The 19274-nt window shown below is 37.5% G+C and overlaps 1 protein-coding gene across 1 annotated transcript; it reads left to right on the top strand.

Annotated features, from left to right (window-relative positions):
* The first annotated feature begins 316 nt into the window (after positions 1-316).
* LOC121327131 (prohibitin-2-like) lies at positions 317-12028 on the top strand. Its single transcript, XM_041270945.1, has 10 exons — positions 317-390; positions 2916-3045; positions 3610-3691; positions 5122-5201; positions 5863-6047; positions 6952-7081; positions 7858-7961; positions 8903-8980; positions 10563-10639; positions 11190-12028. Exons 1-10 carry the CDS (start codon positions 370-372, stop codon positions 11221-11223), a joined length of 921 nt encoding a protein of 306 aa, XP_041126879.1. The 5' UTR covers positions 317-369; the 3' UTR covers positions 11224-12028.
* Positions 12029-19274: the final 7246 nt, after the last annotated feature.

The raw sequence follows: 19274 nt of genomic DNA, 5'->3' as shown, positions 1-19274 counted from the left end.
CCTTATTTTCTGAACACTAATAATAAAACCCATTTATAAGAAACTGACTTTCCCAGAATAGTCAGAAGCGTTGGACTTGCCAAGCTCCTAAATTTACACAATTTCTATATTTAAAAAATAAATAAAATTCTGGTGGTATATCCAAAAAGGTGTAGTCACTTTATTAAGACTGGTGTGTAAAATATATCGCTACTATCACTGCCTTAACAGCAATCTGTGTGTTCCTTTGCTGAAAAGCATGTATGTGCATTAACAAATCGTTTCAGTCATTGGCGGATAATGTAAACTTCAAGTCCCAGAAAACACTGCAAGTACCGGAAGCGACTGTAGTCGACCTTGCACAGGGTTAGCGCCAGAGAGAGAAGCAGCATGGCGAACAAGGATCCTAGTGTGAGTATGAAGGGGCGAATATACAAAATATCTCATAATTGACAAGAGTTTGGTAAGGGCATGTAAAGCTTGCATTTTTTAAGCAATGGCGAATGGTTTCATCTTCTTAGAAGACGACAGTAAATTAAAGTGCAAAACATTTAAGATGAATGTTTCTATTAAATGGCGACCATAAGGACTATAAAGTTCGATGTCATTACATTACAGCCCCGTGTTATCTGCTTGAAACGTTCCATTTCGTTTTATGTTTTTGAGTTAGTGTAAAAATTATTTAGACCCTCTTAGATGGATCTTTGTATTGATGGAGAGATCCGATTAGTATGTTGGTCAAAAGTCATGGAATTTTCTCGGTTACCCCAGATCCTGCCACAAGCTGGAGTGCTCAGGGACGCAGGTAAAGCTAATAATGAAAAAAAAAAACTAAAGCACTTTGCACTAACTAAACTAAAGCACTAAAGCAAAGTTTGCATATACTGGTTAAAACACAGTGCCATAATCGGTGTTTAAAATGAAGGTCTGCAAAATAGTATGCACAGTATATGTAGTATACCTTGTGTCAAGTTGCATGCTTTGTGGGGGAAAAATGTAATTTGCAGTTTAGAGAACCTACACGTTTTAATTCTAATAGTTTTTTGTTTGTTTTTGAACAACTGAATATTGTCTCACCAGTCCGTGCCTTTTTGCATAATTAATTCCACCACTATTTATGTTAAGTACCATCGAAATGAATAATACATTGTTAAACTTTACGCAATAGCACATATTTAGAGAGAGGTTTTAAATCGGTCTAGGTAGGATATTAATTGCACCTCTTGTATGCATGTAAATTATAATTTATATATATATATATATATATATATATATATTATAATATATATATACATATATACATACACACACACACACACACACATATATATGTAAAAGAAAACTGGATCAAACAGCTCGGAATCTATTGTTTTTTTGCCACATTCTACAGCCACTTCAAAACGATCAATCTATTCTGAGAACTGCACTGTGATAGATATTGAGTGTACTACAAGATACTGTACCATAGTAAGCAAACACAATACAGACAGCTATACCTATCAAGCATATTTCACATTAACATGTGTCATTGCCATGAACAGTAGGTCACAAAGAATTATCCTTATTTCACACATCTTATCCGTTGAGCAATCAAATTACCCACACCTATCAATACTCAAAGCTTCTTTGATAACCCAGGAAATTTCTGCACAGGCACAGCTTGTTAAATAAAAGCACACGCTGTAGTATTTCCAGTTTATTCCATATTTATTTTCCCACTTTAACTAGCCCTACCCTATAATGTAGACATCATTGTTCATGGCAATGACATGTTAATGTGAAATATGCTTGCTGGGTATAGCTGTCTGTACTGTGTTTGCTTACTATTGTACAGTATCTTGTACACTCAATATCTATCACAGTGCAGTTTCTCTTAGATGGTGAATGTTAAATGACTGATGTATTTAAATTGGTCTACAAAAATACATTTCTCCACTGTCACAGTATAATGTATTATTAATAGTAGCAGTAGTAATAATAATAAACTTTGTATAGTGCCTTTAAAGCAGTCATCTCAGAGTGCTTCACAATTAATAGTACTGCAATAAATAAACAGATTATGCATAAAAGAAACACAAGGAGATAAAACAATCATAAAAATAATAAAAACGCCTTTCTAAAAAAGTAAGTCTTTAAATTAACTTTAAAAATACTCAAAGAAGCAGAGTTCCTGATCTCTAGTGGAATAGGCCCATAGAGCGCAGGCGATCAGGCAGGACACACAGCAGCCTGAGATCAGCAGAGCGGAGGTTGCGAGTGGGAGTGTAAAAAGATAACAGATCTGACAGAAGTCAGCGCTAGCCCATGAAGAGCCTTATATGTCAGCAATAAAATTTTAAAATCAACTCTAAACCTGATAGGCAGCCAATGCTAGGCCTCTAGACAGAAGTGATGTGATCTCTTGAGCAGGACCGAGACAAAATTCTGGCTGCAGAATTTTGAGCGAGTTGAATTTTAGTGAGAATGCTATTAGACACCCCAGCAAGCAGGGCGTTACAGTAATCGATCCTGGAGAAAACAAAAGCATGGACCAGTTTTTCAGCTGCAGGTAGAGAAAGCATGGGATGCAGTCTGGCAATATTTCTAAGGTGAAAAAAAGAAACCTTGACAGTATTCAGCACATGCGATTCAAACGTTAACCCAGGATTGAAAAATCACATGCAAATTTTTCTTTTTAGATCTGAACTCAAGCAGGGTTTCAACAACAGACAGATTTTAAAGTACTGGTTCTACTTCACTGTAGTCTTGAGAAATTAACCTTTCAAAAATGTGTTGTAGCTGCGTGGGGCTAAAGGGTACACGAAATAAGGCCTTCGGTAAATCATTTTCCAGGGCATCTGCTTACCTGTGTTTTTTTTTTTTTTTTTTTTTTTTTTTTTTTTTTCCCCCATCATGTACATTTTAAATGTGGTGTAAACTGTATTTCTTTTCGTCAGGGTTTTTTTCAGCAGTTGAGGGACATGGCTGGCAGGCTGTCCTCCGGTTCCAAGGGAGTAGGAATAGGCCTCAAGCTGCTAATGGGTGCTGGAGCTCTTGCTTATGGAGTGAAAGAAGCCACATACACAGGTATGTGTAACACAACATAGACACACATCCATAACAGGTATGTCCTGGACAGTAAGTCTGATTTTAATTGTTTTTTTGTTTTTTTTTGTAGAAATGTCCTCTTGTTAAACGTGGAATATTTATCTTGCCGTTTAAAATTCGTGCACACTAGAAATATTTGTTGTCTTCTCTGTGACATCATGCATTTCACAGTGTGCTATAGCAACCCTTCAAAGACAGCCTGCAGTCCACACACATTCTGGGCTGTGGGTTCGCAGAGTAAGGGACATTGCAATAAAATGAGTATCATTAAGTTACTGGCCTGGTTTACTAGTTACCAGTACCAGTAAATACTATGGTAAAATAAACACGTTCTGCTATAAAGAGGACCAATGCCACTTGGCTATGCTATGCTATGCTGTGTTGACTGAAGTGGGCTCATGTGTAAAACTTTGTATTTTCATTAAATGTTTTTTTAAAAATTAAGGCATGTTATTTTTTAGAACAGTGCTGACTGCCCTGATTAACTTGTGTGATGTTTTCATGCTGTAAACCAACAAGCATCCTGTTGTCATTCTTTTCCAGTTGAAGGTGGGCAGAGAGCTATTATTTTTAACAGAATAGGAGGGATGCAGGACACAGTTCTTTCAGAAGGGCTGCACATCAGGTAGGTTTGTGCTTTGTGCTTAGGAAATTGTGATTTTAAAAAAAAAAAAAGGAAAAATAAAAGGCTGATTTTGCTGAGGATTTGTCTTGGCTGTTGAAACACAGATCACTTTCAAGTGTATTCGCTGCATTGTTCTTGTGTGTTTTTTTTTTTTTTCTCGCTGCATTGGTTTGGTATTTAAAATCCAATGGTACTCGAAACAGCCTTCTTACCCTTGCTGTATAACTGCCACTGACGCATCAAACCAGGACTTGTACATTAAAAGCAGTTCTGCATCTGTTTCATTGTGACTGTCTCTAATACGGAATCTTGTGCAATGTATCTACTAGTCCATTGTACTGATTCAGCAGACCTGCTTCAGCGTTGCGTGGTTGTAAATGTAAACCTCTAGAATGTATTGTTCACACGTTTATATCATTACAGGACTAAACTTTTCCTGACAACCAACCCACTACTCTGTGCTGCACTGTTAATATAGTACATTTGGCGACAGTCTGGAAGTGTCAGTATTGTGTATGGTACCTTATACATTTTGCACACTACAAACCTGAATTGTGTGTTGTTTTCACTGTAACATCATGCATTTCATAGTGTGCTATAGTAACCCTTCCACAATAGCTTGCAGTCCACACACACTGGGCTGTGGGTTCGCAAAGTAAGGGACATAATATAATCCGTTTGATAAATTTTGCCTGCAGTAAACATGAACTATGAGCGACAGATATGAAAATATAGGAATAGTTAACAAAAGATTATACACAAGTTCACCAACATTGATAACACCATGTAACAAATTATTTTATTTTTTTTGTTCCTGGGTAGTAAGTGTTATTTCCTAATTGCTTATGCCTCAAAAGTATAGAAAATGGCTATTATTCCCCACAAACTTTGCTTTAAAACAAAAGATTCAGAAGTGAGTAGTTTTTTGAGATTTACGGTTAAACTGTAAATACAGTATAGTCGTAAATCTCGAAAAACTACTCGCTTCTAAATCTTTTGTAGTCATTTTTGTATTACTTTAGTATAAATACATGTTAATTTGGATTCATATGTTGTTTTTATGTGAACGAAAAGACACACATTTGCCCGTTTTCCCATTGGAAATAGTGATATTTTGAAATATCACTGTCCTGGTCACAAAAGCAAAGTTTGTGGAGAATAATAGCCATTTTCTGTACTTTTGTGGCATAAGCAATTAGGAAATAACACTTACTACCCAGGAACAAAAATTGTGTTACATAATGTAATATAAATAAGGTGATGTTATTGACTACCGTTGAGATAAAACTTCTACCTCAAAAAAAAATTTCACAAAGTTACTTTATAATGAACTCTCTAATGAACTAAGACTGCACGTGTTCTCCCTTGTCCAGTGACTCTTAATGACAAGACGGATTTGAAACCACATTTTCACTCTGTTAATTTCCTAGGATACCATGGATTCAGTACCCTGTCATTTATGACATCAGAGCCAAGCCAAGAAAGGTCTCCTCTCTCACTGGATCCAAAGGTTGGTAGTGGGTATGGAAGGGGGTAGATCGTTTTATTGCACCTTTTAAACTGGAGTGACTGTCATGGGCCAGGTTGTCTACCCCTGTCTTGGATCTGTTCAGGAGGAACAGAGCGTCTGGAAATGGATGGTTCCTTGTTGTGGTGAAGTAATGACCTATTCTCGTGTCCTGCACACTGTAATATCTATAGATATGAATTTTGTTTTAGAAAGCTGATGCATTTCTCAGTGTGCTATAGCAGCCCTTCAAAAGACAGCCTGCAGGTCACACACACTGTGCCCAAAGGGACATAAATATTATACAGGCAGAATCCTACCCTGGTATTTTAATGCTTGACGACAATCCAAGTGCACAAGGAAACCAGGACTATAAAAATGTGCTGCTGTGTAATTTCCTATTAACTCAGGTCTTGGTTTGAAACATAGTTTCATTTTGTATAAAATAACCATTACATTGCAACAGCTGGTTAATCTGGTTCATTTTTGTATATGTGGGATCTCGTACTTGAATCCGGTTGGTATCCAGATACCCTTCTTAGGGGAGAGAGTTTCAAGCCGGTTGGAAACACTGTAGTAGTCTGCGTGTTGTGACCTGTGTGTTGTGGTAAGTGTTGTCTTGATTTGATTTGAATGTATGGTCCTTACCATTGCTGCTGTGTAGATCTCCAGATGGTGAACATAGCCCTTCGTGTCCTGTCCAGACCCGAGGCCTCAAAGCTCCCATTCCTGTACCAGCGCTTGGGCAAGGACTACGATGAGCGAGTCCTGCCCTCCATTGTCAATGAAGTTCTGAAGAGTGTGGTAGCCAAGTTTAATGCATCCCAGCTCATCACGCAGAGAGCGCAGGTATTGTTTCATATTCATTTATACCTTCATCATCCCCAATATGTTTTTTATACTGCCTGCTACACCAAAACAGATATTGAATGAATGTATTATAACTGTTAAAAAAAAAAAAACTCGGAACATCTAACAAAGACACTTTTATACTAAGGCCAGTGTTCTAACACCATGTTATACACATTTCAGACTTTTATCTGACTTGGGCTTCAGATTGAAATCACCTTGCTTTGGGTGCCCATTTCAGTGAAATTGACAAGATTTTCATTTAAAAATTAAATTTTTAAATGCAATTCATTTATGATTATCAGCTTATAAGTACACATTGTATAATGAAATATTAAGTGTTTCTAGTGTTTTTATACAGTTAAAAGCATAGATAACCATGAAAAACCTGGTTTCAAGCAGGTGTACTCACTTTTGACTGGTACTGTGTGTGTGTGTGTGTGTGTGTATATGTGTGTATATATATATATATATATATATATATATATATATATATATATATATATATATATATACAAATTACACACTCACTGCTGTGCAAAAGTCTTAGCCATTGCATTGTTCTACTCTAATGCATTATGAGCATCAACAATTTACTCAAAGCCTCCACTAGTGTTTTCTACTATTATATTGCATAAAGAAGGAAAAACATTAAGTGAAATAGCTCACTTCATTTGATTTTCAATTATCCAAAGCATAATCAACAAGTACAGAGAAACATCATTTGTGATGACGTTTTATAGAAACACTTGAATAATTCCATGTCAAGTGAACCAAAATCCGCTTTCGGGGGGTTAATGGTAAAAGGTGAAATCCTTTTTTCTTTCAAACGTGCACCCTTGCCGTCAAACTATGCAACAACAGCACAGTTAGAGCTACTAATAGTCGTTATTGCTGCTGATAGGTGTCTTTGCTGATTCGCCGTGAGTTGTTTGAGAGGGCCAAGGACTTCAACATCATCCTTGACGATGTGGCCATCACAGAGCTGAGCTTCAGCAGGGAGTACACTGCAGCTGTGGAGTCTAAGCAAGTCGGTAAGTGGCAGTGCATCACAGGAAAGGCTCTGTCTACTGTATGCTTGATCCAAGGCAGTTGTAGTTGATGTAATGTTGCATACATTAACAGGCATCGGCCACTAGAGGGAGTTAATTACTAGCTAACAATACCTTTTTTATTTTTTATTTATTTTAAATCTATGAAGGTCATCCTTTTTAAGTGGCATATTTATCATACCGTTTACAATTCTTGCACACTAGAAATAGCTTAAAGATGTGTTGTGTCTTCTCTGTGACATCATGCATTTCACAGTGTGCTATAGCAACCCTTCAAAGACAGCCTGCAGTCTACACACAATCTGGGCTGTGGGTTCGCAGAGTAAGGGACATTGCGATGAAATGAACACCATTAAAAACCTGGTCTGGTTTTACTAGTTGCCAATTCCTGTAAATCATGACCTGGAAAAGTCAAAGTGAAACTCATAGATTTGTTATTCTCCTCAGTGGGGGGTGGAAAGGCAGTGCGGCTTTAGTGTGACTTAAATATGCAGTGCCTGACACCTTTTCCCTGGTGTATTTTCTACATTCTTTGATAACTTGGTATACTTTAGCAGACTATAGACATTGTTGATGCTTTAGCTGTCGCTGTCAGCCCAACACACATGCTCTGCCCTCCCAGTTATTGGAGGGAATTGCATAGTGTTTGAGGGCGCCTTCTTCTGAAGGCACCCCTGTCAGGGCTGAAAGTACAATAGATTCTTTACATGTTGTGCTCTGTTCATACCTGTTTATATAATAGAACATTCTGCTTTCAGCCCAGCAGGAGGCCCAGAGGGCTCAGTTCTATGTGGAGAAGGCCAAGCAGGATCAGAGACAGAAAATCATCCAGGCTGAAGGAGAGGCTGAAGCTGCTAAAATGGTAAAATCTTGATTCCAAACAAGGTAGAAATGTCACCGTTCCAAACACCCACAGTATATGTATCTAGACTTCAGGAAATGACCTGTGTCACCACTCCAGTGGAAAGCACTGATTGTCAGAGGTCTTGTTTGCACAGTAGATTTGACCCGGTGTTTTGCTCCTTCATATGACAGAACACGTTAATCTTTGTGCTAGACTAAGCCTTTCCAGACAGCCTGCAGTTCACTGTCTGAACTGCTGGTTCGCATGAGGAGGGGACATTGCCCACATGTTTTTGTTAAAACTTCTTTTTTTTTTTTTATGTCCTGTGTAGTCATTTCTTTAAACAAACCCCTTGCAGTAATTAACTTCTATGCACTAATTAACTTTGCAAACCTTATATAACTAAGTTGTTACATTGTTCCAGTGTTTTGGAAAGTCCTGCAAAAATGATATAGGGGCATGCCCTAGACCAGGACTGTGTAGAGTGGTTATCTTTTCTTGACAAGCAGTCTGCCTTTTTGAGTGGAGTTATTATTCCTAGATCTCTTTTCAGTTCTTCAGTGTTGAAAGCATTAAGAATGAAACACAAGCTGCTTTGTCAAGTTTTCTGTGAATCATTAGCTGATTGAGAAGGCATCAAATAGACCTTTGCTTTGTGGCTTGGTTGTCCAGAAAGATACCGTTGACCTACCTTCTGCCTCAGTTGTGCACATATTTGCCAAGGTTTATCGTGAAAAAGAACATCCCATTATGCAGCGTCTACCAAATTACCTTTTCTAAATGTATGTATCGCTTTATTAATATTGAGTACATTGTATTGTAATAACTACAGTACATAAAATTGTCTATATAGAATGAGAATCAGTGATTTTGTTTCTTTTTATAAATCTTAATGCGTTGGATTACCCACCTGTTGACCAGAGTCATTAAACCTGTTTCCATCGCCTATCCATTCCTAGCTTGGAGAAGCTGTCACTAAGAATCCTGGCTATCTGAAGCTGAGAAGAATCCGAGCTGCTCAGGCCATTGCAAAGACTGTAAGTTTGCATGAGTCATTTCTTCCATGGGATGATGCAGTAGCATAATCTCCTACAGTAATAGTGCATTGGGACAAGGTTTAAACATGCCTAATTTTTTTTTAATAGAATTGATGGAGCAAAAAAAGTTAATTTAATATACGTTCCAGTTTTTGCTGAAGGGGAATATCCCCAGGGACTAGCACATTTTTTTTGTGTGTATGCTAAAATCTAGATTATAGTGAACTTCTTTGTATGAGTTCTGGTTAATGAAATGTTATATAAAATGCGCATAAGCAATCATATGCTTTGAGTGAAAATTACTGACCCACTTTCATTACAGACTTAAATGGCTGGTATTGTTCTTGAAAGGTAGTTGCAGATATCTAGGAAAAGGATTGCATCTCATTAATTGGAGCAACAGAACTTGGTACCACCCTACATTTTATTTAACAATGTACTCTCCCTTGGGGTGTCATTCCTTGAAAATGCTGCGTAATAACTATCTTGTAGTAAGTCCTAGATTTGTATTGTGCTGATGCATTCTAACACACATTAGTGTAGACGACCTAAACAAATAGCAAATATTGGTGCAGCTACGCCTCACCCGGTGTGTTTCATACCTGTTGACACTGTACTGAGCAATAAAGGGGGTCAGTGTGGTGAAGTTTTCTTTCATGCTGGGCTTTAGTCAGTAAAGGGGCTTCAGAGTAGGTGAAATAAATCCTAAGAATTGCCTGTTTGTAAAATTTGATTAGGTTTAATTGACTTATTAATTGCTTTAGTTCTACACTGCTGCGCTTTCTCCGCCACGGGCAATGTGCCAATAATTAATAGCAGCCCCCCCCCCCCCCCCCCCCCAGTCTCAAACGGAACATTTTATTTGCTGTGTGCCAGATAAAGCCTTCAGAGAGATGGCATATTTTAGTTTTATCTCTAACTTCACAGCTGAAACAATTATGCATAAATGTATTTCTAAACGGGAATCGGTCCTTCCAGCCCAGAGCCTGTATCTATCATTTGTGTGTGCGGATGTATTCCCTTCTAAACCATGCGTACGTTATTTATCAAAACAGAAGTTTGCGTGAGTGTTCGTAGACTCGCGCACACTCTGGACCGTGCGTACGATCGTTTCCTTGTGTTAGAATGATGGTACTGCAAGATGAGCTCAAACTCCCATTAAATCAGCTAAAGAGATGCAATCTGTGTAATAACCTTCAATTGGTTTGTTATTGATGCTGATTTGTTTGACGCATACAATTTATTGCATTTCTATATCAAATATGGTACAGATTGTTTGCTCTGAGTCTTTGGTGGGTGTAAATAAACCATAATTTACTGTTTCATTACAGTAAGCTGCTTAAATGTTTTGCCATATATTTAAATGCGTGATTAGGAAGTGAGTGAATGAGTGTTACAGGCTGTTTTCTGTTGGTGACACAGCGCTCGTTATAGATTGCCATTTTTCTTGCCAAACAGGAACTCTTCTGTTTGTGGTACAATAACAGGTTTTGTTTTTTATTATTTGATAGAGAGACTGTTGCAACTGGTTTTCAATTCTGTATTTCTGTTCTTGTTTTGAAATGTTAACTTTGCATTACAGGTGGCTGCATCACAGAACAGAGTTTACCTGAACGCAGACAATCTGGTCTTGAATCTCCAGGACGAGTCCTTTAACAAGTATACTAAAAAACCCTGATTATGAATTCTTTCTTATGATATGACCAAGGTCCCTACACTTAATGAAAGTTTCCTTGAAAACATCTGTAATTTTAAAAAGTGGCTCCTGAAAATTATCTCAATATAAACTTAATTTCCACCGGGAACTCGGATAATTGTTTTGAAACTATTTGGAGTTATAAATGTAAGCAAGAAAAAGTGAAAGGCATGAATGTGATCATAGCATTTTTAGTGGTATAATATTGTATAGCATGTTAGACTTTTATTTATCAGTACAACTTGTAATTCATTTCTAACAATTTATGAAAATGTTTTTTTTAATATATGGGATTATCCTGGGCAGCTCTACTCTGTATAGAAATGTTAACAGACTTTTACATACTTTGAGCTAACTGAATTAAAGTCTTGTATGCATGCTGTCATTACTCTTGGCTTTGATCTCATACACTCTTAGCTGTGGTTTCATCTGCTAGAAAATAAAGGTGATGGGTATCTATAAACCAGTAGTTCCCATCTGACCATTCCATCACTGTTTTTACTTTCATTTCAGTTTAACATTGAACACTATTCAAGGAAAGAAGTAGCCTCAAAAGCACCTTGCATTCCATGTTGTTTTGAGACGTCCTTGAAGAACCCAGTAAATCTTGCTGACAAACGAGTGTGCTGTGCCATGTCATGTTGCATATTTATTGCTGTGTTTTTATAGGCCTGCTTCTGTTTTTGTTTTTGTAGAATAAAATACAGAAAAAATGAAACTCCCAATCATGTTAATCTACAATTTAATTTAATACTCAAATGCCTGTACTGTTACCTCCCCTTGTTCTGTATTCAGGGTACTCTTCTATTAAAAACAGGCCTTATTGGTTGGTTTGGTTTCCATTCCCCTAACTTGCTTACTTAATATAAATGCAAGTACTTCTATAAGCTTGTAGGTTATAATTGACCTTTTAACATTTTACAGAAAACCTTTTAGCACAGGCATATAAGGGACTATTTTAAAACTGGGGCATTACACTTTTACATTGCATTTTCAAACCTGATTTGGTTTAGAATTGGAATCTGGGTTTTATGTACAGCACATGTAAATTCACTCTGACACATTGTCAAAGCAACATGCGACGAATGGACTTTATTATTATTATAATAGTGTTTTTTTTCCTACAGCAGCATGTGCTGTGTTAATGTTAAGATAAGAGTCGCCTTCTCCCACACCCCACTTTTTCCTTTTTTCTTTTTTTTATATCAACCTGAAAGGGTTTCAATAAATTTATCTTCTTGCAGTTGGAAAAGCAGAATGGGTTGATCAGTCTAAGCTTTTTTGAGTGTTCACCAAGCCCTACTGATCCTGGAAACACCAAGACAATAAAATAAAAATTGATTTGATTCAAATTGGTTTTAGTGTGTCTTTCTCCTGTTGTACATTTTATGCTATGTATCATTTTGTATGTAGTATTGACATATTAAAGCATATAGAATTATATTTCTATCTCTTTCTGTTTTCCCCCCTGGTCACATTTCTCCACAACAAATTCCACAATCTTTTTATATATTGCAAATGAGAATATGTTACTAATCTTGTATAGTGTGACCTTTTGTAACCTGTTGAATAGTAGATTGCAATTATCTGTTTCCTCTTGCTATAGAGAAGATTGTTAATCCATAACTTGCTATATAGCAGGGTAGAGCCATCTGAAATGTATTTGTCACCAGCAGTAGGGATTGATACAATACAAGCTAATAGCCCCCCCCCCCCCCATTCAAGGTGGTTTGTCAGCTTGTACCACCCATCAATTTATACAATATCTACATATCTAATATAAATTAGTTTTTGCCCCGTCTGATTTTCTGCATTTTTGCATATTTCTGACACTGAATGTTATCAGTTCTTCAACCAAAATCTAATATTAGATAAAACGGACCCTGAGTGAACAAATAACACAATATTTTGATACTTGTTTCATTTATTTGTTAAAGTTATGCAACACCCAATGCCCCCGTGTGAAAAAGTGATCGCCCACTTAGACTCAGTAACTGGTTACGCCACCTTTGCAGCAATAACTGCAACCAAATGCTTCCTGTAGTTATTGATCAGTCTCACAGCGCCGTGGAGGAATTTTGGCCGGCTCTTTCATGTAGAACTGCTTAACTCGGTGACATTTGTGGGTTTTTGAGCATAAACTGCTTGCTTCAGGTTCTGGACTTTCGCTAGGCCACTCCAAAACCCTTAAATTTCTTGTTCTTCAACCATTCTGATGTAGACTTGCTTGTGTGTTTCGGATCATTGTCTTGCTGCATGACCCAGCTGCACTTCAGCTTCAGCTCACGGATGGATGGCCTGACATTCTCCTGTAGAATTCTGATACAGAGCAGAATTCATGGTTTCTTCAATGATGGCAAGTCTAGCCGTGATCCCAGAAAGGATTTGCATTTCTACTAACAATGTGACTACACTCTTCACTGTTTGAATCTGCTTACTTTTATATTGTATTGCAAACCTCTTCATCCCTAAGGGTTACAACCTTTATAGCTAGTTGGTGACAGTTATGTGTTCTCATTTTAAAGCATATTTGTTTTAAGAAAGAAACTTGGTAAAAAAAAAAAAAAAAGTAAAACATTTTTTAAATGCTACTACAGTTGCCAGAAGCTGCTTCAAAGTAGACTCATGTTTTAAGGCCCAACATTCCTGTAACAGTCAAAGCCATCTTTCTGTCCCTGCTTATTCTGGCTCATCAGTTCTGATTGCAACTATGGTTACAAGGATTAAGTCTTTACTCTAAAATGTTTCAAGTGTTTCTCTATGGCCCTTATAGAAGGATATTTAACATAAATGATATACAGTCCCTAGTTACTTATGAAAACCAAGTACACCTCCTGTTGAATAGAGTAGTCCACGATAGTTATTTGTATAAAATATTACTGAAGGAAATAATTCCCCATTGTATATAAAAAGAAATCCTGTAGTGAAAGCAGTGCAATTTCCATATACAAATAGTATAAAAGTTGTAAATTGATATTCTGGATCATCCAGATAAGAACTTCTGAAACTAGATGTGTTTGTTCTGTCTAGATTCAGATGATAAGGGGTTAAAGTGAACCTTCAGTAGCAGGAGTTCAAGGAAACAAGCTTGCATAAGTTCTCAAAAGAGTATGCTGCTATAGATATCCAAATGGACCAGAACCATTATTGTTACCTGCCTCTAGATGGCAGCAAACGCTAGGTTATCAATCCCCAACAATATGTGTGGTTTATCTACCAGGGACGTCTAGTGTAAGAAAAACTGTAAAGCTTGCGTTTTAGATGGGAAGGAGGGTCAAGGTCGCTTCAGACTGAAGCTGCTTAGTTTGGTGGATACAATAATAACACCCAGAGCGCAGCATCTTGTAAAAAGGGGCACGTGTCTGGACTGGCATGGGAGCAGCTGTTCATTAATCACTGTCATCCATGTTAAAGACTTTGGATTTAAAAGGTCTGCTTGGGTAATTAGTGCTTCCTGTGTTCGTTATCTCAGACAAAGGCACTTTGTATTGTCAGGTTTTAATCTGAGATTGAAATTCATAAAGGCTAGGATTAAAAGCTTGCAACGAAGGTAGTTTTTAAGGAGTGCCTGCTGCCTGATATACACAGAAGTTGTAACAAACTTGCGCCTGCAGTGGCTGTTCTATATGAGCATCTCACTTAGATGTGCGTCTGTGGGTTTTGTAACAGAAGACTGCAAACAAACCACCCTGTAGGACTTCTTCAGTGGCATTGCTGAGCAGCTACATGACAGAAGGAACAATGATATTGGATGATTACAATATGGATGTGTCTCAGCAGTGGGTAATACCAAATGCAATTAGTCTTTTAGTATCAACTAAATTGATGCCAACCAGCAGATTTCATTCGGTGCCCGCTTGTTGTAATCCAGACTAACAATTAACAATTTAGCAGACAAAATGTATATGCTAGGAACTGCAATAAAGCTATTTTAATTAATTGAGTATTTGTTTTATTTAATAGTGACAAGCACTAAGGTGTAATATTTTGTCATTTAAAAAAGACTGCAACAAAATAAATTGTTGCAAAAAAATGTAATTAATTAAATTTTCAACTTATCTGCATTTCTGTTAAGCCACAATAACGAAGATTATATATATATATATATATATATATATTATATTATAGATAATATATATATATATATATATATATATATATATATATATATAGACACACACACACACACACACACTATCCAGTATAATTATTCCAGTAAGCAGGTTCATTCTTTTTGAATTTGAACACATCTGGTCATTGCTGCAGTTTTAAATGTATAGCACGGTGACATATGCCTTTTCCTCCCCTGTTAATACCAAATCAAGGCTTAGATTATTGCTCAGATGGCCTGTTTCCATAGTAACATTGACTTCATGCTGTGACAGGCAATCTGGGCTGATTGCCATGGCAACCAGCCAGTGACATCAAACCTGAGCTCTGGTTGCCATAGCAGCCCGGCTCAGCAGCTATTAATGTTCTGTGCTCTGAGCCAACATGTAGAAACAGCAAAGTCAAGATGTTCTGTTTAGCGGCAAAGAGAGAACTGCCAGATGGAACGAAGGTTGTTAATTTGCATAAAAGAAACTGCTAAAGACTGGCCACTTGAATTTTCTTTTGTTATTTTTTTGTTTTGTTTTGTTTTATTAGACATTGGAAGCCATTCTTATTGAAAAAGACAATTTGTACATAGGCTTCCATCGTTTTTCATCAGTTAAAGCCTGGCACATGCACCCTTATGAAAACCCTGGAGCCTCCTTAAGAGCTCAGAGAAAGGGGAGCTCTGGTTTACATCATTGCCTGTCTAGTGAGCAGGAGGTAGAAGGTTGACTTGAAGAGGGCAGCTGACACACGCTCCAGTTAAATGTCACAAGTGTTGCTTGCTGTTTACCACAGCAATCCTTTTGAAGCGCTCCTCGTTATTACATTTTTCTTCCAATCCTCTTTGCAGAAACAAAGCCCTCCATGAGTCTACCCCTGTTTTGCACGCATGCCTAATTCTCATACAGAGAGAGAGAGAGAGAGAGAGAGCTATTGAATCTGCACTGTAGTGAACTCTTACCAACCCTCTGAGGACAGTCAGACGATCAGGGAATCTTAAGATGGCATCCTGAGTCAGTCCTGCAACAATACAGTATACATAACATTTGACACTGTTAAAATAGCTACAGCACACTGCTTGTTTTTAATGCAGGATCAGACATTGAACAGACATGTCTGCGGCTGGCCTGCTTCCTGAATGTTATCCACAGTAAATGCAGTTAACCGTTTGATTAAATGTACAACAGGATCTCTTGCAGTCTTAACTGCACATATTATCATTGATTCCTCCAGCTGCCTGCCAAGACTATGGTTATGTTAACCATTTCCTGGAGAGTAAAAAAAGAGCGAGTCAGTAAACAGTCAATGAAAGCATTGCAGTATGTAATTCGAAAACAAAAATGTAGTTTTAAAATACATAGTTTAAAAATAGTAAAGATGGGGGGGATAAATTAGTGACCTAATTTACTAGCCTTTCACGTCTTAGGCATGTGTTTAAAGGAATCTGCCTTGGATCATAGCTTCCAGTAGACATTAATCGACATGACAAATCAATCCCACATTCAGAACAATGGGCCCCGGCAATTCTGTAAGCCATGGCAGCATTGTTTAATGGTCACCGATGGTATAAGAAACTCCAGTGACTGACATTGAGAATGTGTCATTCATTCCTGCTAATTCATGTGTTGTATTTCAAACTCACTCTAATATTGTAGCTGCTATCAGACCATGTGATCTACTGTAAACCAAGACACAGCACTTCATCTATAGCATGGTAGTTTATATATTTCCATATCCTCAATTAAGGTAAAAAGTGAAATACCTAACTATTCTGAGCACAAGAAGAAGGGGGCCAGTAATAAGTGTTAATAAAGCTAATAAGAACAAAAAAAAAGGTTTTAAGTTTACCACGCCTTTAAACAAGATGCAAACGTTTGCTTGAGAGCCTAGGACAGAATGGCAGTGGATGTGCCACTGAACTGAAAGAGAAACACACATACCAGCTCTGGGAGGATTCCTGCTATCTTTAAAAAAAAAAATGTATCTGTTTAACTTCTTAACATCAAGAGCACCTTTCACACTGGCACGCCTACGAGCAAGACAAAATGCATGACGGTTGTTCATAAGCCGAGGAAATAACAAACAGCCACGTCTGCATGAAGGTTTCACTTCCACGAGGAACATTTCTGATTATTCTGTTTAGCCATATTATTGTTGATTGAGACACACCAATACAGCCAGATTGCAGCAGAGCTGAAGAAACATTTGCTCTAATCAACATTTGGGTCGACTATTCGATCCAGAGACGCTTGGATGGAAGCGTCAGTAACAAGCTGCTTCTGGGGCAATGATACACGCATTGTGTACTTGTTTCAGTCACCCAGGTCAACCCTGCTTTATCAAAAGCAGTGTGAAATCGCGTCGCTGACCCCCCATGACACTGGGTCCCCACCCGGGTAAAGCATGCAAGTGTGAAATACTCTTTGTTTAGGCTTTGTTAGCTTTAGAGCTCTATTGAAATACTTTTTAGATAGGAAAAAGCATTTCAGGAAAATATAAATGCATGCAACAGAGGAAAAGTGGAGCAATTTTGATTTTGATAAGTCTAACACACCATTGAAGTTAAACTAAAAGAAAACTGAAGGCACACATCCTCTGTTTTTACCAAGCTAAAAATCAATTAAAAAATAATATTGTGTCCTGTACATGCAGGCTTGGGGAAGATATTTGAAAAAAAGGCCTACTCTGGATGGTAGAGTGAATGGTTCTAGCATTAAAAAGCCATACTATTACAGTCTTTGGAACTACAGACGTTACAATATCTGTTGCTTAGGTTGGGCAAATAAAATGAGGTGAAAAGGGGTTGATCTTCTGTTCTCCTGTCATTCAAAATGGCGGTTTCAAATTCAACAGGAAAAAAAAGAAGAATCTAACTCACCACCACAAGAAGCAAGTGGGCATATTTGCAAAGCAATGTAATATTATTAAAAGTCCCTCCAGCTGTTTATTTCTCATTCGGTAACGCTGTGAATTGTCTCCTTAATTAAAGACTGGAGGTAAATGCTGAGTGACCCCTGGGTTGCTTGTTTTAAGCATTTCATACTGTCCATGTGCTTGGCTGGTTTCAGAAATCAACTGATTATCCGTTTGAAGGCTATTGATCACAACAAGCCTCCCTACTTGAGTGTCTCGTCTTTTTATCTCGTTCATTCTCACATGCACTTCAGATTTCCGTTCGCACTCTGGAGCTGATTTTCTGGATTTTGTTAGGGTGAGTAACCTATGGGTATGCAAGGGTCTACTTGAAGCAAATTATCTTATGCCATTACATTGGTTAGAAACACATTCCCATCTACACACCATTGAGCACATGAGCCAATACAGCTGTTGTGTGCTGTTCAGGAAACAATATATCCTAACTTCATAACAGTAAAATGGGGTTCAAATTGTTTTTAAGACATTTTTAATGACTTTAATGTAGTAATGTTAAGCAAATGTGATGTATAGCATTTGTGTGTTAGTAAGCTAGTTGCTAACAGATAATAATCTCAAAACAGAATCCCTTCAAATAAAGTGTGACCAGATTTAATAAGGAAAAAAGTGTGGATTTATCACAGATTCAAGACGACTTGTTGTAGCTCAGTCCTGGGGGTCATCTTTTGCCACTCCTTTCAACAGATCAGTTTAAACTGCTCACTAGTTATATAGTCTTGTTTTCAGCAACCTCCTCAATTCGCTTGGATTCAGAACTGGTCCATGGTTCCTGGGATCTTGATGTTTCCATGCCAGTGTTAAAACACGCATTCAAAGTGCTACTCAGGAGAATAACATTGACATTGAAATAGGGGTACCTATGTAGGACTCTGTAGGTTATTTTGATATCGCTGGTTAAGACAAAACTGAGCAGATCTTTCATAGAATCATGATAATAAGTATTTCATGATATTTCAATCCTGCACAGATGGTGGGCAGTGTCCTTTTAAGACAATGCATATAATCTAGTCATGGATGGTTACCTCAGCTTTGTATCAGCTGTCTCGTGGGTAATTACACTAGCTGCATTGTACGAGAAACAAGGGAGAGCTTACTAACAATGCCACCCCTCTTAGCAGCAGATGTGGGGCTGTGATGCTCAGCGCATAAATCATTACATGAGCCCTGTCCAGCAACACAGAAATACAGGGGTTGGTCACCAAAATAGACAACACTTGTAATATATATATATATATATATATATATATATATATATATATATATATATATATATATATATATATGTGTGTGTGTGTGTGTGTGTGTGTATATATATATATAAAACACACTTCTGTGAAACTGGGATGTCCGTGACACACTGCTGATGAATTTGTTATGCGGATGGATCACTGGTATGTATTGTGTGATATATAACATCTATGTATCCTTGCAGTAAGTCTGTTTCTATCACTATTAATAAGACAGAAGATCTGAGAGACTATTAAAGGAGATGATAGTCACTGCTTGCTTGGCAGGTGATTCCAAGACTTTACAAATGGCTGTTACATGAAGAACAGATGGTGTTGA

The sequence above is a fragment of the Polyodon spathula genome, chromosome 14 (assembly GCF_017654505.1).
Source record: "Polyodon spathula isolate WHYD16114869_AA chromosome 14, ASM1765450v1, whole genome shotgun sequence".
Taxonomy (NCBI): Eukaryota; Metazoa; Chordata; class Actinopteri; order Acipenseriformes; family Polyodontidae; genus Polyodon; species Polyodon spathula.
Note: the sequence above shows the minus strand (reverse complement) of the source record. Positions and strands in the feature narration are given on the sequence as shown.

Excerpts from the sequence above, each read along its gene's own strand:
- LOC121327131 (XM_041270945.1), top strand. The coding sequence starts at position 370 with ATGGCGAACAAGGATCCTAGT. Across the intron at positions 3,692-5,121 it reads TCAGAAGGGCTGCACATCAG|GATACCATGGATTCAGTACC; the intron begins GTAGGTTTGTGC and ends TTAATTTCCTAG. Across the intron at positions 10,640-11,189 it reads CAGGACGAGTCCTTTAACAA|TTTAACATTGAACACTATTC; the intron begins GTATACTAAAAA and ends CTTTCATTTCAG.